At 46.2% G+C, this 21,335-nt stretch overlaps 1 protein-coding gene across 1 annotated transcript in view; it reads left to right on the top strand.

Moving 5' to 3' along the window:
* ERMARD (ER membrane-associated RNA degradation) overlaps positions 1-8,133 on the top strand; it is a 55,057-nt gene extending 46,924 nt beyond the window's left edge. Inside the window, exons 14-17 of the mRNA XM_006876184.1 lie at positions 1,895-2,020; positions 2,313-2,531; positions 4,875-4,988; positions 7,953-8,133. Coding sequence (XP_006876246.1) covers positions 1,895-2,020; positions 2,313-2,531; positions 4,875-4,988; positions 7,953-8,133 — 640 coding nt within the window. The remainder of the gene's footprint in view (positions 1-1,894; positions 2,021-2,312; positions 2,532-4,874; positions 4,989-7,952) is intronic.
* The last annotated feature ends 13,202 nt before the right edge of the window (positions 8,134-21,335 follow it).

Raw genomic sequence — 21,335 nt, forward strand, 5'->3', positions numbered from 1 at the left:
CCTGCTGCTGGTCCTGCACCGTCCTCACACCTGCTGCTGGGCCTGCACCGTCCTCACACCTGCTGCTGGGCCTGAGCCTGCTGTTGCTGCCACTGTGCCAGTCCATCTTGATGAGGGCCTTCCTCCTCTTCACTGTCCCTGCAGGTTACCAAGAGTCACCTTCCTCCTTTTCACTGTCCCTGCAGGTTACCAAGAGTCACCTTCCTCCTCTTCACTGTCCCTCCAGTTTACCAAGAGTCATGTCCTTCTCTAGGGACTCCTGATAATCTTTTTAAAGTAGGAGAGACAGAGTCTTGACATGCTGTCTTCTAAGCATTTTGGTTGTACTTTTTCCAACACACATGTGTTTGTTAGTCTGACTGTCTTAATGGTATTTTATTATTCGTCTTCAAAACCATAACTCAAATGGATACATCCTTCTACGATCTTCCTTATTCATTGTCCAACTTTCACATGTATATGAGGTTATTGAAAATACCATGACTTGGGTCAGGCGCACCTTAGTCCACAAACTGACATCTTTGCTCTTCAACACTTTAAAGAGGTCTTATGCAGTACATCGTTTGATTTCTTGACAGCTGCTTCCGTGAATGTCGATGGTGGATCCAAGGAAAATGAAGCTTTGACAACTTCATTATTTTCTCCATTTATTATGTTATTTATTGGTCCAGTGGTAAGGAGTTTTGCTTTCTATATTGTGGGGTAACCCATATTGAAGACTGTGGTCGTTGATCTTCATCACTATTTTAATTCCTCTTCAAGCAAGGTTGTATCATCTGCATAGTGCATGTTGTTAATAAGTCTTTCTCAAATTCTTATGCCAAGTTGTTCTTTATATAATTCGGCTTCTCAGGTTACTTGCTCAGCATATAGATTGAATTAAGTATGGTGGAAGATGACAACCCTGCTGCACACCTTTCCTGATTTTAAACCATTCGGTGTCCCCTGGTTTTGTTCGAACAACTGTCTTGGTCTAGCTACAGGTTTCTTCTGAGCACAGTTAAGTGTTCTTGGAATACTCATTCTTCGCAGTTTTGTCCATAGATTGTCATGGTGCTCACAGTCAAAAGCCTTTGTGTGGTCAATAAAGGTAAATATCTTTCTGGCATTCTTTGCTTTCTGCAAAGATCCATCTGATGTGTTAGCAGTGATATTCCTTGTTTTCACATCAACTTTGGAATCGGTTTGACGTTCTGGCAGTTGCTTGTCAATGTATTGTTGCAGCCGTTTTTGAATTATCTTGAGTAAAAACGTACTTGCATGTATATTGTCGTAATTTCCGCATTCCACTGGAATGGACACAAATATGGATCTCTTCCAATCAGATGGCCATGTAGGTGTCTTCCAAATTCCTTGGCAAAGATGAGTGAGGGCCCCCAGTGCCGCTTCAGTTTATTGAAAGGTTTCAGTTTGCATTCCCTAAGTTCCCAGAGCCTGTTCTTGGCCAGTGCCTTCAGTGTACATTGGACTTGTTCTTTCAGTATCATTGGCTCTTGATCATATGAACATTGACCATTTCTTTTTGGTGCAGTGACTGTGTATTCTTTCATCTTCTTTTAATGCTTTCTGCATCATTCAATATTTTGCCCAAAGAATCCTTCAGTATTGCAAGTAAAGGGATCTGTAGTGGTATCTTACTTTATACTTTGGGTGTGTGATAAGTGTCCCATTTAACTTTTGTCGTCTGATGGTGTCTCTTGTCTTATACTTTCGGTTTGTAATGGTGTCTTGTTTTATACCTGGGGGTCTGAGATGGTGTCTCATTTTACATTTGGAGGAACGCTAAGTTACAAAATCATACTTTGCTTAGTGAACTATTACAATTGACGCTATTTTTCACAAGCCTGATGTAGACATTTTAATTATTTCTATTTAAATATTTTGTATATTTCAGGTTAGAAGGTCGATTTGAAACAAATGCTTGCAGTTCTTTAATTACAAAGATTATGTCCGAGCTGTGCTGTCACCTTCCTGGACATCATTGTGATACTGATGACGTGCACAATCTCCATACTGAGAAGTAAGTTCTGGAACATTCTGAGAATTGTGAAAACTTTTGACTAAGAAAATTCAGTGTTAAGCATAGTCATTTGCTGCTATTTCAGTTGTTTTGGTGGGAGAATTGGAATTCCACTGTTTCTGCCTCAAAGAAGAATGTAACAAGATGTGGCCAGGCAGATAAACTTGTCTGTTGAAACACAGCAGACCCAGTGTGGAGACAGCAGCCCTGTGTAACAGCTGCACCGGTAGGCAGCACAGTGTCATTTTCACACGTTCCTGCAAAGACACTCAGAGTCCTGTCTCATTTGCAGATGGTCCCAAGTGCTAAGCGCGCTCTGTGCCACACCCGTCCCAACGCTGTACTGTTCCCGGAGTGTTCTTGAAGTGCTTGCTGTGCTCCGGAAAGTCAGTGCGCAGTGCCACCAAGTGTCTGAGCAGGTCCTTTCGTCTGCGGAGCGGCGGCACCAGCAGTGGGTGGAGAAGACCCTGCGGTCTCGGCAGAGAGACAACTACCTACGCATGTTACAGAGGTGTGGATCCCACGCTTGTCTGGGCCTTTATGGTTAAAGTGCAGGATACAGTAAAACCAGTGTGAGGTGGAAATCTCTCAGAGATGGAAAACTCCAATATTTCCCATTAATTAAGAGTGAGGAAGTCCTGGGGCCGCATAGGATAAGCACTAGACTTCAAGGTTGGTTTGAACCACAAGGCTGGCAGTTTAAGCTCATCAGCTGCTCGTCGGAAACCCTATTTTACGGGGTCGCTATGGTTAGAACCGATTCAGCGGTGTTACATAACAACAGGGAGAGAGAGAAAAGTGGTTACTCTGTGCCCTGTCCAAGCTGGAAACGTGGCCAAGACCAGGCCGTGCTCATAGGGTTTCCTGCCCAGTGAAGTGCTCGGTGTACAGTGGATCCAAGTTGCCATGATGTTTGGGGTTTTGTGGTGTATCTCTGATATCAGTTAGTGCACCGCGTACAGCGCTGCAGCAGTTCTGGATGTCATTCACACATGGCTCACTCACAGGGGCTTGAAGGCAGTTTCAGAAACATACTGATGAAGGCATTGGTAATAAAAACTTAAAAAAGGTGTTTGATTGACCTCACAAGTGACATGTGGCAGAGCCGTCAGACTGTAGCCCTTTGATTTGAAGGGGACGGCATGTGTAAGCCATGTTTACAGCTCTGACCTATGAGACCAGGACACAGGTAAGTGTTCCACCGCCCTCCACACACAGCGATCTCCTCACAAGTGGGAGATCTGGGGAACCCTACATTGAACGACTTGTCGGCACCATTTTTCCAGCAGCATGCCCATACTTCATTTCTCTTTGCCGCATTTTGGAAATTCTCATACTATTTCAAACTTGTCCTTAATGCAAGTATTTGCATGCTTAATAGATTGGTTTATAGTTAGGTGTACAGTGTAGTGTAAACTAATTTATATATGCTATTGGAACCAAAAATCAGTACTACTCATTGTATTGCTGTATCTGCTTTATTTGGGGGGTTTGGAACCACACCTGTGGTAAGTATGAGGTAAGCCCAGACAATTCTGCCTACCCAAATTAAAATAAAGAGTTGGCTTCTAAAAGTTAGTGGAATGTTTTCCATGATCTTTTAAATCCGTTTCCCCACAACCTCCTTGTGTTGTTGGTAAGTGCCGTCAAGTCGGTTCTGACTTACAGTGGCCCTGTACTGGGTTTCTCTGATGTCTGTGGTTTAAGCTGCCAGCTGCTCCGTGGGAGAAAGATGAGGCTTTCTGGTCCCGCAGAGATCTAAAGCCTTTTAGATCATTGGATCTAAAAGTTTAGCAAACACTATACAGGGCCACTGTGAGTTGGAACTGATTGGACAGCACTTACCAGTAACAACATAGGGCTTCCAAGGAGTGGCTGGTAGGTTTGAACTGCTGACCTTTCTGTTAGTAGCCCAGTGTTTATTCTACAGCACTCACCATGTGGGTATGGAGCACGGTTGGCTCTTCACTTTTGAACGTGCTGCATCCATTGCATTCTTGAGAAATGACCATTTGGAGCCCTTTGCTGAATGCTGAATGCTCTTGTTAGGACAGTGGCTGCTGGGCCCTGTAGCCCTGCCTCCCAGAAGGCACTCGGTCTGCACGCACACTAGCTCATTCTGATGTCTCTCGCCTGCCATGAGCTGATCCGTGTGTTTAAGTCTCTGTCAGTGTCACGAGAACAATCGTCTTGTATTTCATTGGTGTTTCTTTGGCTGTTGGTGATGTTGGGCCCGTTTTCAAGGTTAAGCCACTCGACTTAACGTCTCTTTGTGAAGGCCCTTTGCTAATTCTCAGGTGATAGGAAGGACGCTGTCCATGTATGAGTGGACATCTGACCAGGAAAGTCCCAGAAGACAGGTTAAGTGACCACTGAAGGAACCAGAAACAGGGTGCCGTGTGGAGTGACGAAGGGTTGTTGTATGAGAGTGTTGTGTGCAGGGCGCTGTGCGGTGTGTGCAGGGCGGTGCGTGCAGAGTGTTGTGTGGAGAATGGAGCTGGAGATTATTGGGCTGCTCACGGTGGGCTGTGCAAAAGAGGGTCGGAGAAGGACCTTCAGACATGTTAGGCAGTTTGGGGGCAGCCTAGAGTACGGAGCACCCAGGTACGGAAAGTAGGAAGGTGCCTTATAAGGTGAATGAGTGAGAAATACCATGTTCTTGGGGTGAAGGATGACCACCTGTGCTCATAAAAGGTAGAGAGGCAGACCTGGGGCCCACGTGATCAGAAGGTGACTGTGGTGGGCCCTGTCATGTGGGAAGAATGGACAGACATACTGTGGAGGTGCGGCATTGCTTTCCTCATGACAGTAGGAAATGTTTCTGTTCTAAGTGTTTTATTTATTCTGTTTTCAGTATGAAGCTTCTATCTCCTGTGCTTTATCTCATCTTACTGCTCACTGCACTGGAGTTGGTCAACATTCACTCTGTTCAAGGAAAAACGGTTTGTGAATACCAGCAATATTTAAAGTGAGTACATCTTGCCTCTGAGAAATGAAGCTCGAGTGAGTCCCTGAGGAAATGTTTCCACCTCACAGAGCTGTACTGGCCTTCGGTGTGCTAGCCCAGGTCTCAGAATGCCACTTTCCTTGTGTAATGAGGACACAGAGATGCATGTTGGATGAGGCTTTTGTAGGGAGTTATTTTATGTGTGACGCAGGCATTAGTGAGTTGAAATGAACTGGTGTGTAAGCTATTTTGAATCAGAAAATCATGTTTAACTATGTTGGGATGGATACATTGAAGAGGAATGATGTTGCATTCACCATCTCAAAAAGAACATTTTGAGGTTGACTAAAGTCAACTTCTGTAGTGTGAAGTTGATAAAACAGGAATTCAAGGTGCGTTGGTAGTTAGCGGTGAAAGGAATGTGAAAGTTGGAAACAAAGAAAAATGATGACTAGCTGGTGATAGAAATGATGCTGGAGACAGCATGGTAGAATTTTACAAGACTTAACTGTCCACACAAATACCTTTTTATTCAACAACATGAATGGTGACTGTACATGGAACTCTGAGTAAAATCCAATCAAGTGTATTTGTGGAGAGAAATCCTAGAGAAGCTTAATAGCTTGTCTTCTAGAACCAGGTGGAAGGGCCAACCGTGGAACAGTTGAATTGCTCATGTGCTAGTTTAAGTTGAAGCTGAAAATTAAATCATTGAAAGCCATAGAATACAACCTTGGAAGACGTGTCCCACCTTAATATATTCTAGAGACCATTTCAAGGATGGATTTGGTTCATTGACCACTTAGTGACCAAAGACCAGATGCATTGTGGGATAACATCAAGGACAGAGATCCATTTGATATCTTTGCTAAGGGACATTCAAAAGACAGAAAACATCAAAATGTCAGAAGAGACTGAAACATGCTTTCTAGCATAGAGGTACTAAAGAATATGGAAGAAATGAAGTAACAGAAAAATTAGAAAATTTCAAAGGGCAGCTCGAGAAGACACAGTGAACTATTATAGAGAAATGTGCTCAAGATTTCTCAAGCTGAAAGAATTTAAACACATTGAAGCCTTGAGTTGCATTATTGAAGGATTCAATGACGAAATGTTGACTAACACAGGAAGCATCAAGGGAGGATGTAAAAGTTATACTCACCATACCAAAAAGGAATTGGTTGATGTTTACCACTTTAGGGTAACATATGATAAGAAGCAATGATAGTATTAAAGGTTGAAGTCCAAGCTGTACTGAAGGCATTAGCGAAAAACAAGGCTCCAGGAATTGATGGGATACAAACTGAAATGTTAACAACAAACTGATGCAGCACTGGAGACACAGCTACCTGGCCAACTGACTAGAGAAGACGCATATTTGTGCCTACTCCAAAGAGTGGTGACTCAACACAGTATGGAAATTATCGAAGAATATCATATTTAAGGAAAATTTTGCTGAGGTAATTAAATAGTTGCAGCAGTACATTGACAGGGAACTTCCAGAAACTCAAGCTGGATTCAGAAGAGGACACTGAATGAGGGATATGATTGCTGACATCAGATGGATCTTGGTTGAAAGCGGAGAATACCGGGAAGATGTTTACTTAAGTTTTATTGACTATACAAGTGCTTTCAATTGTTTGGATCATAACAAACGACGGGATAACATTATGAAGAATGGGTCTTCCAGAACCCTTGATTGTCCTCATAGGATATGTGCATATAGACAAAGAAGTAGTTGTTCACAGATAACGAAGAAGAGTATGGAAAGGTCTCCATCAGGATTCTGTCTTTTCATTATATTTATTCAGTCTTTATACTGAGCAGATAATCTGAGAAGCTGGATTATATGAAGAGGAGGGTGGCATCAGGACTGGAGCAAGACTCATGCACCTGTGATATGCAAATGAGACAACCCTGCTTGCTGAAAGCGAAGCAGACATAAGTGCTTATTTGTGTAGATCAAAGATGTAAGCTTTCAGTATGGATTGTACCTCAGAGGAAAGAATGAAACAAAAATTCCAGCAGCTGGACCAATAAAGCATGGTGAGGATGGCCCACTGGGTGGGCTGTGTTCTGGTGTGTATGGGGTCTTTATGAATCAGAACAGGCTCTGCAGCACCTGACAACAACAACAGTAGTACCAGTACCTCAGTGAACTGTCTCCTACAAAATGACAACACCATGAAGGAGGAGCTCGTAGCGGAGTGGTTACCAATCGGGCTGCGAACCTCAGAGTCAGCAGTTCGAAACTACCAGCTGTTCTGCGGGGGAAAGATGAGGATTTCTGCTCCCGTAAAGACTTACATCCTCGGAAACCCTGTACACGGTCCCTATGAGTCGGAACCAACTCCATGGCACATAACAACAACACACGATGAAGAACGAAGCCCGGTGCGCTCAGCTGGAAAGGGCTCTAGGTGGGAGAAGGTCCTCTGAATTCCTCAAATGCATGGTGCACTTAGTGTGTCAGTGGATGTAGATGGCCTGTCAGAGCCTCTGAGATGAAGGCCTGTCACTGAACAAGCCAGTATCTGGACCGCAGGGACGTGTCCGAGAGGCATTTGGGTTTTGTATGCAGAGGTAGAAGGTTCCCTGGGCCCGCGGGTGAGACACAGGCCTGGCTGCCATCCATGCAGCTCATGCACGGCCCTCACCCGCCTGTCTGGAGTTGCGTGTGCGGCTGTGTTGTTGCATAGATGGACTAAGAAGAAGTGCCTGGTGATCCGTACCTGAAACTCAGCCACTGAAAACCCTGTGGGTCACGGGACTGGACCGGGCAGCACTGTGTTCCATTGGGCAGCTAACCACAACTGCCTCTCAGTAGCCCTCTCAAATCTCTAATGATGTTTACGTTTAATTTGCATGCTTTGCATTTTGTGTGGGTTTCTTTTTCTTGACTCTTCAGATAATTGACAGATGGCATTGATATCATCGTATTTTATGGTGCGATGATAGAGAACTGATGGTTTTCTTCTGGAACAGGTTCCTAAAGTCGGTCTTGCAGTACACCCAGAACCTGGTGACGTACACTAGCCAGGGGAAGAACAAATGGAGTGAAACGGCCAAGCTTACCCACCGAGCCTTACTGAGAATCTGGACGTTTAGTGAGAAGCAGCAGATGCTAATACATTTAGCCAAGAAACCACAGATAAAGTTGTCTTAGGACAGCTCTGGTTAGTCCGGGTGCTCTTCTTGGTGGTAACACAACCCGTCCGAAGTGACGTTCACAGTGTATAAATGAACCCCAAAGCAGGGTGGGCTCCAGATCTCAAGTTCTGTGATAGTTTCCTGTTTTCTCCCTCCCTTGCTGGCTTCCACCTCGGCCTCCCTTCCCCTGTGAGGACACACTTCCCAGAGAGAGAGAGCGTTCCACTGTGTGTGGCTTTACCCTAGCTGGCCGTACTGCTAGTCAGTGTCCACACTCACAGTCGTCTCTGTCCAAGCAAAGTGGACGCCAGATGTGGCACTTGAAGAGCTGACAACCGTCTTGGGCCCCCGTTGGGTGGACTCATGCTGGCACCTTTCCCAGGAGACTTGATGTGGCCACAGGAACAAATGGGGGGAGACAGCAGGGCAGCGGTCCAGGGGCCTTGTGGGAGTTGGGCCTCCCAGACACGCTGAAAACCAAACGTGTGCATGTGTTTGTCAGCTTTCCGGACAAGTGCCCCTGTCATTGGCCGGGCCAACTGGACAGCCCATGGTGCGTGGTCAAGGGCAGTGTTGTGGTGTGCACCAGGGCCTAGGCCGGCCCAGCGTCAGCTCATGGTACGAGAGTCCGTACCTGCAGAAGTGGGTGATGCTCAGAGCCCTCACACGGATGGTACTACTTGTGGACACCTGGTGCTACCACTGCCTGAGGCCAGCTCATCCGCAGCCTCCTGGACTGTTGAGTCACCTTTCCTGGGCTTCATGTACAATGGGAATCTTGCGGGTTGAATGGTCAGTAGTGGGAACAGATGTGAATGTTGCTTCCAGGGTCCTGAGAGGCTCAGCAGGATTCTTGAGTCCTTGTGGTAGTAGGTGTAGGATGCAGCAAACCCCCCCTCCCCCCAGCTGCACCATGAGATAAAGAGAAGGCGTCTGCACCCATAAAGATCTGCATCTCAGAAACCCGGTGGGTGGAGTTGTTCTCTGTCCGTAGGGTCACTGTGAGTCAGAATCTACATGACTGCAGTGAGTTTGCCTCTTGAATTTTTCAGAGGATCCAGCTAAACACTCCCTGGTCACTGGGCCTTGGAGAATTCTTGAACTTTTGGGGGGGATTTAGCGTTCATCCTGTGACATTCGGAGTTCTTGGCAGCGTGTGGGGAGAAAAGCCACTTGTCACATCAGTAGTGGCAGACGAGACCAGGGCTGTATTGATTGGTTCCAATAAAGAAAGCACCTACGAATGGAGTCGTGATCTGATTAAGTTTGTGACAAGCTAGTCCCCAAGACCCACCTGCTTTCCACACTGGTCACAGGAGCCCAGGCCCGGGGACTCTGGTCCCTGAAACTCTTGGAGCAAGGCATGACTGTTTGGGTTTCCTGCCTTGGAAGGTGGCAGTTCTCCAGGTTCCTATGCGCCCCTCCACCATGCCAGACCGTGCTTCATGAATCAGGAACCCACTGTGGGAATCCCATGTTACCAAGTGTTATCCCAGCTGTGTGTCCAGGATCTGAGGGAATGATGTAATTCACTGGGCCAACATCACACCCACCTGCCCACTGTAAGTGACCGCTCACACTTTGTGGGATGTCTCCAGGAATTGGAATCCGTTGAGGGCTAGTTTCCAGTAATTTCCAGGAAAAGCTGGGTGTTTTCCCCCAGATCACAGTAACCTGGTAAATAATCACAGTTCCTTTTGAGGTCACCTGAAAGAAAGGTGGCTTTTGTGGCAACTTTAGATACTTCCTCAAGGAGATTGTGCAGCCCCCGAGGTCTCTGAGTTAGCTCATCTGTGCCCATCCATACTGGTAAATTTCCCTGAGCTGATGTCCACCCATGAGAATTCTGCCAACTGAATCTGGTAACATTTCCCAAGCATCTCTCTTGGTCACACCTTGTGTTTCACTCTGGGTGCCTGCTGGGCTCTGGAAGCGGAAATGCAGGGTGGGTGGGTGTCTCGGAGTTGCTGCTCCTACGGAGGCTTTGGGGTCTGGGGGATGGAGGTCATGAGAGTCCCATCCCCCTACTGCAGAAACAGCATCCTTTCGCCTGTTCGCGTCCTGACTCACTGCCCCCGGCCTTCTATAGGACTGGCCTGACTCCAGGGCTTTCCCAGTGCTTCCTCACAGCTTTCCCAGTGCTTCCTCACAGCTATGCTGCTGAGGGTGGTCCCCACTTCTCCCTCACCTGAGGGAAGAGCCGGCCTGGTTAACTGATGTGCCCAGCGTATCCGGAGACCACCAAGTCTAAGTACCTGGAACCTTCTGGAAAACTGGATGGTGCCGGCGGAGTGTGATCATGCCATACCATTTCCTCACCGTGTTAACAGCCCCACCAGCAATGAAGGGGTGCCCACTGTCTCCACACACTGCCAGCATTCGCTGTGTTTTGGAACTTTACTGTTAATGTTGGGCTGAGATAATGTCTCATTGTTCTGAATTGTATCACTCTGCAAAGACTAATGAATGCTCTTTTTATAATGAATGGCATGCCCAGTATAGTAAACCATGATTGTCAGGTTCTCAATGGCCCAGACTTGTTCAGCTCGCTCATGCCTAGCATACATTCCATGTCATTTTTGACGACTTCCAGTTTTCCTAGGTTCATGGTTAGTGCGTTCCATGTCCTGGTGATTCATAGGTGTTTGTAACTGTTACAGTCTGGAGTTGTCCACATCAGCAGATAAAGTCGTTAGGTGCCTTCGAGTAGGCTCCTGTTCATCGCAACCCTAATGCACTGTAAGGGTCCTTCCTACTCGAGGGTCTTGAAGGCTGTGCTTCGTGCTTCATTCCTATCATTAAGGCCAACTCTCCTTTGAGGAGGCAGCTCTTCCCCCGTCGTATTTCGTGTGCCTTCCTACCTGGGGCTCACCTTCCGGCACTGTATCAGACAGTGTTCTGCGTTTCATAACACTGCCCGTGGCTAGCCTTTCAGAAGTATCCTTTATACTAGTCTGCTGGAAGCTCACCTTAACGGGTCCACCATGGGTGCCCCTGCTGTTAGTAAAATACCGGTGGTATATCTTCCAGCGCCACACAAGCCACCACAGTGCAGACATTGAAGGATAAGTGTGATGGATCCAAATAAACCTGCCTATACTTACTGGGAAGGCGCTCTGGTAACGTAGTGGTTATCAATCAGGCTGCTAACCTCAGGGTCAAAAGTTCGAAACCACCAGTTCTGCGGGAGAAAGATGAGGCTTTCTGCTCCCGTAAAGATTTACAGCCTCGGAAACTCTGTGCAGGGTCGCTCTGAGTTAGAACCGACTCCATGGCACATAACAACAACATACCTACCGGTATGTTAATTCCATTGGATGTGTTATGACCCATAGTGACCCTGCATAGGGTTTCCAAGGAGCAGCTGGTGAGCTTGAATTGTCGACCTTACAGTTCAAACCAATTTGGCAATCCAGCAGATTAACCCCAGAGTTACCAGTATGATATTAGGCAAATCTGCAAGAAATCTCTTTGAAGTGTCCCATGACAAAGGTGACAGTTTGAGGACCAAGGTGTTAGTGACTCAAGCCACGCTGTTTTCAACAGCCTCATGTGTTTGTGAAATTTTTAGACTAAGGAGTCCATAGACGGTGGTGCTGGAAGGGGCAGTATATTGTTCAGTGCAGCAGATGGTTGCTATGAACAGGGCCCAACCAGAGGCCGCCTAACAGTAGTATCTTCCCATAACTGTCCCAAGCCAAGGCTAAAACGCTGCCTAGTAGCCCACCTAACATACCTACCAAGGGAGTGTGAGATACCTTTTGCACTAATGTGTGTGGCTTAACACTGAGGCACACCCACACTTGCCATCTGTGCCCTGATGCCAGGAGAGTCCAGTTAGATGACACATGCCCAGTTCAGCTCTGCTGGACTGTCACTTGTTGGACATGCTGTGTAGTCGGCCGTGCCCCCTGAAGGCACGATGGAGAGAAAACCATGGTTGGCACATAGTCTTGGGAATCTGCTCTGCTCAGAGGACCCTGGGAAAGTAGCCATCACTGGTTAACTTTTCTTTGTAGTGTGTGCATCAGCTCTCAACCTGCTGGCTGCTGCCTTACCTGTGTCCACTCTCAAAAAACTCCCCAGCCAAGTGGACAGGGAGCCCCTCTGGCCACAGTTTATTGGACTAGTAGTCACCACTAGGGGGAGCTTGTCTGTTGGCACCTACAGCTCAAGATGTCCAATGCTTGACAAGGTGAGCAGCTCCCAGGATTCCTAGCTGGAGATATGGGAAGAGGAAGCTAAGGCAGAAGCAGCTGGATATGAAGGATCAGGACGGCCTAGCGTTGTGCCAGGTGAGATGTGTACCAAGTGTTGTTTGCAGAGAATGGAGCTGATGGGAAGAGGGGTGGACACATGGTGAAGTAATGCATGGAATCCCAAGCTGCCCTGGGCTTTCTCAGTGCTGGGATTCCTTTTGAGAAAGTCCTTAGATGAATTTCTGCCACTTGCAACGGAAAGATAAGGAGGCGGCTTCAAAAAGCCCACGGGAAATGGAGTAAAAAGATCCTGGGATTTGTCCATGAACTTTCTGAAGCCCCCTATACCGGCGGACGTGCTCCAGCCTAGAGGGAGACAGACAGAAATGTCCACGGTGGCATGGGGGGAGCCTGGGAGGGGACACAGTGGGCAGTTTTGCAGCTTGGCTTTCCTCCTCTGTAAAGTGTTGGTGACACTGATGTCATTACTGTGGGAGCATGGGGACGCTGTAGGATAAGAACTAGACTGTGAGCCACTAGCTGAGTGGTTTGAGCCCACCAGCTGCTCTGCTGTATAAAGATGAGACTTTCTGCGCCTTGGAAACCCTATACAGGGTTGCTGTGAGTCTGAAGGGACTGGACACTTTTAACAACAGGCATTGCTGTGTACCGCTATCGAGAAGACGGACTCATGGCGACTCTGTATGCAGAGTAGAACTGTACTTCACAGACCTTTTCTTTGGAGGCACCTCTGGATGCATTGTTGTTGTTATGTGCCGTGGAATCAGTTCTGACTCATAGTGACCCTGTATGGGTTTCCGAGGCTGTAAGTCTTTATGGGAGCAGAAAGCCTCATCTTTCTCCTATGGAACAGCTGGTAGTTTTGAACTGCTGGCCTTGAGGTTAGCAGCCCGATTCGTAACCACTACGCTACCAGAGCTCCTTGTGGTAGGAATGTTGTTATGTGCTGTGGAGTCGGTGTCAACTCTTAGCGACCCTGTACAGGGTTTACGAGGCTGTAAATCTCCATGGGAGCAGAAAGCCTCATCTTTCTCCCACGGAACAGCTGGTAGTTTTAGACCCACCAAACTTCTATTTAATCCTCACATCAGGGGCTCCTGATATGAGGATAATAGGAGGAAAGTTCTCAGTACAATTCCAGACAAGCCGTCTACTCAGCAGGTGACAGTGATTCCTGCATGTTCGCTGCTGCTGGGAGGAAAGATACCATGTTGGATTCAGTCTGTCCAAGTCAAGCTCTCGGTGTGTTCAGGGAACATTCCTAAGAACGTGGCTGAGCTGTCGTTTGCACCGACCCTCCTCCTCCCAACCCTCACCGCTCACCTCTTAGGTGGTGGGAGACTGGATACTGGATGCCATAGCTACATTGTTGGGTCAGCCAAGAAGTGTCATTGAACTGTGGGTGTGGACAGCCCACAGTGTGGGCAGAGCACCCCGTGTGCCGCACTCCACCCAGGGTCGTGTGGCAGGGTGGCTCCACCGGACAAGTGGGGTCCCTGGAAGTCCCTCGCCGTTGCTTTTCCTTCCCAGGGGTTCGGTGAGGAAGGTGCTCCTGTGTGCACCTGGAATTTCTTGGAGCCCTGGTACCACTGTGACCCACGGATGGCGTTGCATTTTCTCCGAGAGACGCTAGGTGGCACTGTTGGCAAGGCAGTGACTGCCTGGCTGCGGTCCACAGCCCCACGTTGGCGCGTGGGGGAGGCAGATGCAGCGCTCCCAGCTGTAATTACGATAAACGCCTCCAGGAAGGGCAAGAGCCACAGGTGAGCACATTGGGATGGACGTGATCTCTTTTACTCCCCCAACAGTTGACAGCTGCGTCAGGCTTCTTCAGGTGGAAAGGCTTTCTGAGGGAGGACTGGGGTGCACAACCGACTCGTGTGGTTTCCATTCTAGGAAACAAAGACCCTCTGGTTTGTGAGGGCCCACTACCATCAAGTGAATCCCAGGTCTTAGTGACCCTAGAGGAACGAGGAGAACTGCCCTATAGGCTTTCTGGGGCTGCTCTGGTAGCGTAGTGGTTACGAATCGGGCTGCGAACCTTAAGGCCCGCAGTTCGAAACTACCAGCCGCTCCGCGGGAGAAAGATGAGGCTTTCTGCTCCTGTAAAGATTTACAGCCTCGGAAACCCTGTACAGGGTCGCTATGGGTCGGAACCAACTCGACGGCACTTAACAACAACAACAATCTTCATGGGAGCTGACTGCTACGGCTTTCTCCCTCAGAGTGGCAGGGGGGTTGGAACCACTAACCTTTCAGTTAACAGCCAAGCAATTACCCACTGAGCTACCAGGGTTCTCTGGGAATCCAGGGACCCCAAACCACACTGGTTGTGTGAGCTAATTTGGGACTGTTTTCATAGATGATAGTTCTATCTTCAGGGTTTTCAAACAAGACTTTCTGAAGGCAGGAAGTTCTTCTATTTCACATGAAGTTAAAACAGCCGGTGGTAAAGCTCGGCCCTGCCTCAATGATTATGGTTTCTGAAGCCAGCAGGTGCAGACCGACCTCAGCCAGTGAGCTGAGCTCTGGGCTGTAGCTTTCCCCTCTGTGTGAGCACTGTGAAGGCCACACAGTCGGCTGAGAGGAGAGACCCCCTTACCCACAGTCGGCCCAGAGCCACACCCCATGGCCATTGGCCCTGCACACTGCTCAGTGGGTGCTGTGACGGAAAAGCTCTCGATGCTATGACACTCACTTCTGGTTGCTGTGAAGATGCCCTTGCATGTGATTAAGGAGACCTGTGCTCCACAGGGTTTTCTGTGGCTGGCCTTTTGGAAGCAGGTCACCAGGCCCGTGTTCTAACAACCTCCAACCTTTTGATCAGGAGCCAGGTTAGGTTTTAACATCTCAAAAACAAACCAGGTTATTAGGGAGGGCGGAGGGACGAGTTTGGGGTGATCACAAACTTCTCAATGTCGTGAGTATGATGTCACAGAACTGTATGCTTAAAAATGTCTAAAATTTTATACTTTTCCTATATATATTTTTTTTTTACCACTTCCCCATAACCGCCCTGTGAAGGAGCAATGTGAACCCCATTTATAGATGAAAAGATGGCAGATTGGTGAGGTCACACAGCGGGTCCCCCCACCCCATCACACAGCGGGTCCCCCCACCCCATCTGTGGTGGCCAGGGCAGAAAACCAAGCTGCTGTGGGCCCACTGGCCACCCAACCAAGCTGCTCTGCTGCCTTGAAACCCTCCTCCTTCATGTGTGCTTTGATTTGAGGGGGCTTTCCTTGCTCTGGTCTACAGCCCAGTGTCTACTCTAAATTTACTTGGCCTTGTCTGCTCATGAGTAAATCCATTTAGAAAGCCCGTGGACTTTTCTCCAGCCCCCTATGCTCAGCCTTACCAGTGTCAAAACCTGCCGGAGGGCGCTGACTTCACTTTCCCTCCTTTCTCTGAAGAGGATTAACGTTCAATGACTTTTAAATAGGTAAAAAGCAACACGGACATTTTCTCCAGTGAGTCTGGCCCATCCTGCCCCCAAGCAGGAATTTAGGGCTGGGCTATGGGGAGCCATTTGCTGTGTGATGTTTGCACACAAAACGCAGCTGCTGTGGTTGTGTCAAAGAAGCAACACAGTGGAGGTGTAAGTGTCCTGGCCTCCAGAGACCCAGCTGTGCATCAAGGAGCAACGTCCAGCAGGGACTGGCAAATGGTGGGGTTCTGCTGTCTTTGAAGCTTGCTCCATCTCCAAATGGCTGCTGAGATGTTCAATGCCACACTGCCAACTGTTTGGGAAAAATCACCTTTGGACCCTGGCCCACCCCTCTTCACACCTTCCTTACTGCTTAGGGGCCATAAAGGATGAGTCTCACTGTGTGCTCCCTCAGCACTTCCTTTCTGCCTTCTAAGGAGACCACATGAGCAAATTCGGAAGATTCTGGTGTAGGTGCATCTGAGTCGGTTCCAACTCAGCAGCCTTCTGTTCACCAGAAAGACACTGCTCTGTCCACCTGCCTCATGGTCATTGCTAGCTTGAGCCCATTCCTGCAGCCAGGGTTTCAGTGCATCTCTTGAGGGTCTACCACCTTCCTTGCAAAAGATTCATGACTTTGAATTTCAAGAACCCATAGGAAATACAAAGGAGCTTCAAAAAATTCATGGAAGAAATGTCATTATCTTTCAATTCCATTTTTCCACGAAGACCCCTTCTATGATACTGTTGTTTAGCAATAAATCAAACCTGCTGAGCATCATGTCTTCATTGTTTTGATGTTGTTGTTGTGTCCTGTTGAGTTGGTTCAGCCTCCTAGTGACCCTGTGTAGAGTTTCTGTGAGCGGCTGGTGGATTGGAACTACTGATCTTGCTGACGCTACAGCCCCACACCAGGGCTCTTTGCTAGATAGTCCTGGGGTATTGCCATCTACCTTCATGGTTTTTGCCACTGATAACGATGTGTAAATTCTCACCAACTGTCACTTCTTCGAGAGGGAGGAAGAGGAGATGCTTCTCAGTGAACCCTGAGAACTTCTCCTTGGTGTCTTTGGGACTTTCCATGGTTGATGGTTTAAGACGAAGCGCTGAAGCGTGTGTCTCCCCTGTACACACCTTCCCTTCATATGCTCTAGAACACACTCTGGTTTCCTTAGCTGTCTTCTTAGTGATGGAGCAGAATGGAGAGTTTTTATATTAATATTACTTTGAATACCATGGATTCCTTGGGACTCTTAGTGTGGCACTGTAGGATCATCACTGGACTGTGAACCACAAGGTCAGCAGTTCAAACCTACTAGCTGCTCCTCAGAACCCTATCCAGGGTTGCTATGAGTCAGAACCAACTCGATGACACTTAACAACAACCATGGGTTCCACCACCTGGCTGTCAGTTTCCACGATTTCCTACCTTGTATGTTGCTGTAATGAATATATAGCAGGAAGCTCTGCCATCGGCCAGGCTTGGTGGGCAGGTTTCATTGACCTTCCCGAGGAAGACCTACGGGTCACAACAGAATGTGGTCCGACTCATCATCGGTAAGGGTGGCATGCTTGGTGAGCCACAACTGTACAGTCAGTATCCAATGGAGTGCTGAATTGATTATTTCTGTTTCCCAGAGAGACAATCAAGGCAGATGTGGGAGACTGGCTCTAGACTGTGTGAATCCTGCCCTTGTTCCTGAGTAGCATGCACAGAGGTTACACACAGCGTACAAGGGGACACAAAGCCTTGGTGTGACACTGCAGTGTGAGGAGATCAGAATGCCCAGGACAGCTGCTGACACCAGTTTACATACGTGAACTGAACATGGACATGGACTGATGTATTCTGTAGCATGCATCATTCAAAACTTGGTTTTCATAAGGATATGTCGTTTTCTTTAGCAACTGCCTTTTGAATTTATTTAACAAACTATTGGAGTAGAAAACCAAAACACCTTAAAGTTCGTGCAGCTGTGCCATTATTTAAAAGCTTAATTTTCTCTGAATTTGAAAAATGAACAGATCTCTTTTTAATGAAGAAAGTAGTTAACACAAAGTAGGCCTGGATGGGTTGGGAAAGGCAGGAAGATACGGAAGCAGATGTTGTTATGTGCTGTGGAGTCGGTTCCGACTCATAGCGACCCTGTACAGGGTTTCCGAGGCTGTAAATCTTTACGGGAGCAGAAAGCCTTATCTTTCTCCTGTGGAACAGCTGGTAGTTTCCAACTGCTGACCTTAAGGTTCGCTGCCTGATTCGTAACCACTACACAACCAGAGCTCCTTAGGGAAGCAGAAAGATGAGGTAAAAATTCAGCTGGGACATTCAGATGAAGCCCATGTGCACTTTTGAGACCCTTTCTTAAATCAAAGAAGAAATAAGTGTTAAAAGGAACCAGGAGGAAACTTGAACCCACAGCACATCATCCTGTGAGGATGAGTCCAAGCCCAGCTCTGCTCTCCATGGCGGGATGCACGGGCACACTACGGGCTCCTACCATAATTCTCTGAAACAGCACCACTCCTTAAACGCACCCAACCGAACCCAACTCCCCTGGCGTGGAGCTGACCCTGTGGAATTGTGGAACCGCTCCACAGCACTTGCTGTTGTTTTAGGTGCCATCAGGTGGGTACAGACTCACAGCGACCCTGTGTACAACAGAACAAAACACTGCCAGGTCCTGGGCCAAACTCACAATCATTGCTACGTTTGAGTCCATTGCTGCTGCCACTGTGACAATCCATCTTGCTGGGGGTCTTCCTCTTTACCCTGACCTTCCACTTTACCAAACATGATGTCCTTCCCCAGGGACTGGTCCCTCTGAAGTATGAAGTCTGTTCATCCTAGCTTCTAAGGAGCACTCTGGCTGTACTTCTTCTAACACATTCATTTGTTCTTTTGGCAGCCCATGTACTTTCAATATTCTCCTCCAACACCATAACTCAAATGCATCAATTCTTCTACGGTCTTCCTTATGCGCTAATGTTTGCATGCATATGAGGTTACTGAAAATACCATGGCTCGGGTCAGGCGCACCTTAGTCCTCAAACTGACATCTTTGCTCTTTAACACTTTTAAAAAGGTCTTTGCAGCAGATCTGCCTAATGCAATATGTACTTTGATTTCTTGCCTGTTGATTCCATGAGTGTTGATGGTTGATACGAACAAAACGAAGTCTTTGACAACTTTAATCTTTTCTCCATTTATATGGATATTGTTTATTGGGCCAGTGGTGAGGATTTTTGTTTTCTTTACATTAAAGTGTAACCCATACTGAAGGCTGTGGCCTTTGATCTTCATTAGTAAATATTTTAAGTCCTCTTCACTTTCAGCAAGCAAGGTTGTATCATTTGCATATTGCAGTGAGCCTTCCTCCAATCCTTGTGCAACATTTTCTTCATAGAATCCAGTTTCTCAGATTATTTGCTCAGCATACAGGTTGAATAAGTATGGGGAAAGAATACAACCCTGTAACCTCAAAGAAACTTATACTTCACAACATATAAAGAAAAGGAAAATCCACGAAGAACATAGAAACATTAAAACTATGAAGAAATTGACAAGAAAAAAGCACATAAAAATATTTAAAGAAACCAGCGGCATCACAAAAGAAACAACATAATGACAGCGTGGCACTATGGGTTAATGCGCCAGACTGCAAAGCTGTTTGAACTGCAAGGTCCGTGGTTCAAGCTCACCAGCGGCTCCTTGGAAACCCTATACAGGGTCACTATGGGATGGAACTGACTCGACGGCACTTAACAACAACAACATCAATAATTACATTGTATGCCAATGGATTAAACACACCAGTCAAGAGACAGAAAGTGGCAGAATGGATAAGAAAACAGGATCCTTCAATATGCTGTCTACAAGAGACACACCTTACACAAAAACAAAAATAGATGAAAAATTAAAGGATGGAAAAAATATACCAAGCTAATTGCAATAAAAAGTAAGCAGGAGTGACAATATTAATCTCTGATAAAATAAACTTTTAGGTAAAAACCAGCGTAAGAGACAAAGAAGGACACTTATCTCATGATTAAAAAGACAATTGAACAAGAGAACGCAACCACAATAAATATCAATGCTCCCAATGAAAGAGCTCCAGAATATATAAATCAAACCCTAATAGAATTGAAGAAAGAAATAGACAAATCAATAATACTAGTGGGAGACTTAAACACACCACTTTTGAAAAAGGACAGAACAATAAAAAAATAAACTCAACAAAGATCCAGAGGATCTAAACAACATAATCAACCAACTGGACCTCATAGATGTGTATAGAGCATTCGACCCAACAACAGCTCAGTACACATTCTTTTCCAGTGCACATGGAACATTCTTCAGAATAGACCACGTGTTAAGCCACAAAGCAAGTCTCCATAAATTTACAAACATCAGAAGACTACAGAGAATCTTCTCAGACCACAGTGCTATAAAACTAGAACTTAACAATATAAAACTAGAACTTGACAATAGGACGATCAAGGAAATAAAGCCAAATACATGGAACCTGAATAACATCCTTCATAAAAGCTACTGGGTAGTGGAACAAATAAGCTAAATTGAAAAAAATCCTGGAAACAAATGAGAAGGCAAACACAACATACCAAAACATTTGGGGCACAGCAGAAGCAGTGTTGAGAGGACAATTTATAGCAATAAATACACACATCCAAAAAGAAGAAAGAACCCAAATCAACATATTAATACAACATCTCCAACAATTAGAAAAAGACTGGCAAAATAAACATACAGTCAGCAGAAGATAACTAATAATGATTGTAGCAGAAATAAATGAGATAGAAAACAGGAAAACTGTATAAAGAATAAGACAAGAAGTTGGTTCTTTGGACGGATTAATAAAATTGACTAACCATTGGCAAATCTAACAAAAGAAAAGAGGGAGAAGACACAAATAACACACATAATAAACCACATGGGTGATGTCACAACAGAACCAGTGTAAATAAAAAGGATAATAATAATACTATGAATAGTTGATTCCAACAAATTTGAAAGTGTAGAAGAGGTGGATACATTTTTAGCAAAACACGACCTACCTAAACTTACACAGAGTGAAGTAGAAAATGTGAACAGACTTATAACAAAAGAATAAATTGATCAGGTCATCAGAAAACTCCCAACCAAAAAATGTCCAGGACCAGATGGCTTCACTGGATAATTTTACCAAACATTCAGAGCAGAGCTGTCACCAATTCTACTCAAACTATTCCAGGATATAGAAAAGGATGGAAAACTTCCTAATACGTTTTATGAAACGAGCATAATCCTAATAGCAAACCCAGGGAAGGACGTCACTAAAAAAGAAAATTATAGACCAATATCCCTCATGAACATAGAAGCAAAAATTCTCAACAAAATCCAAGCCAATGGAGTTCAATAGCATATTTTAAAAAATACATCACAGTCAAGTGGATGCAAGGATGGTTCAATATTAGAAAAATAATCAATGTAATCTACCATATAAATAAAAAAGGAAAAGAACCAGATGATCATATTGATTGATGCAGAAAAGGCATTTGACAAAATCCAACATC

Source organism: Chrysochloris asiatica, unplaced genomic scaffold (genome assembly GCF_000296735.1).
Source record: "Chrysochloris asiatica unplaced genomic scaffold, ChrAsi1.0 scaffold00361, whole genome shotgun sequence".
NCBI lineage: Eukaryota > Metazoa > Chordata > Mammalia > Afrosoricida > Chrysochloridae > Chrysochloris > Chrysochloris asiatica.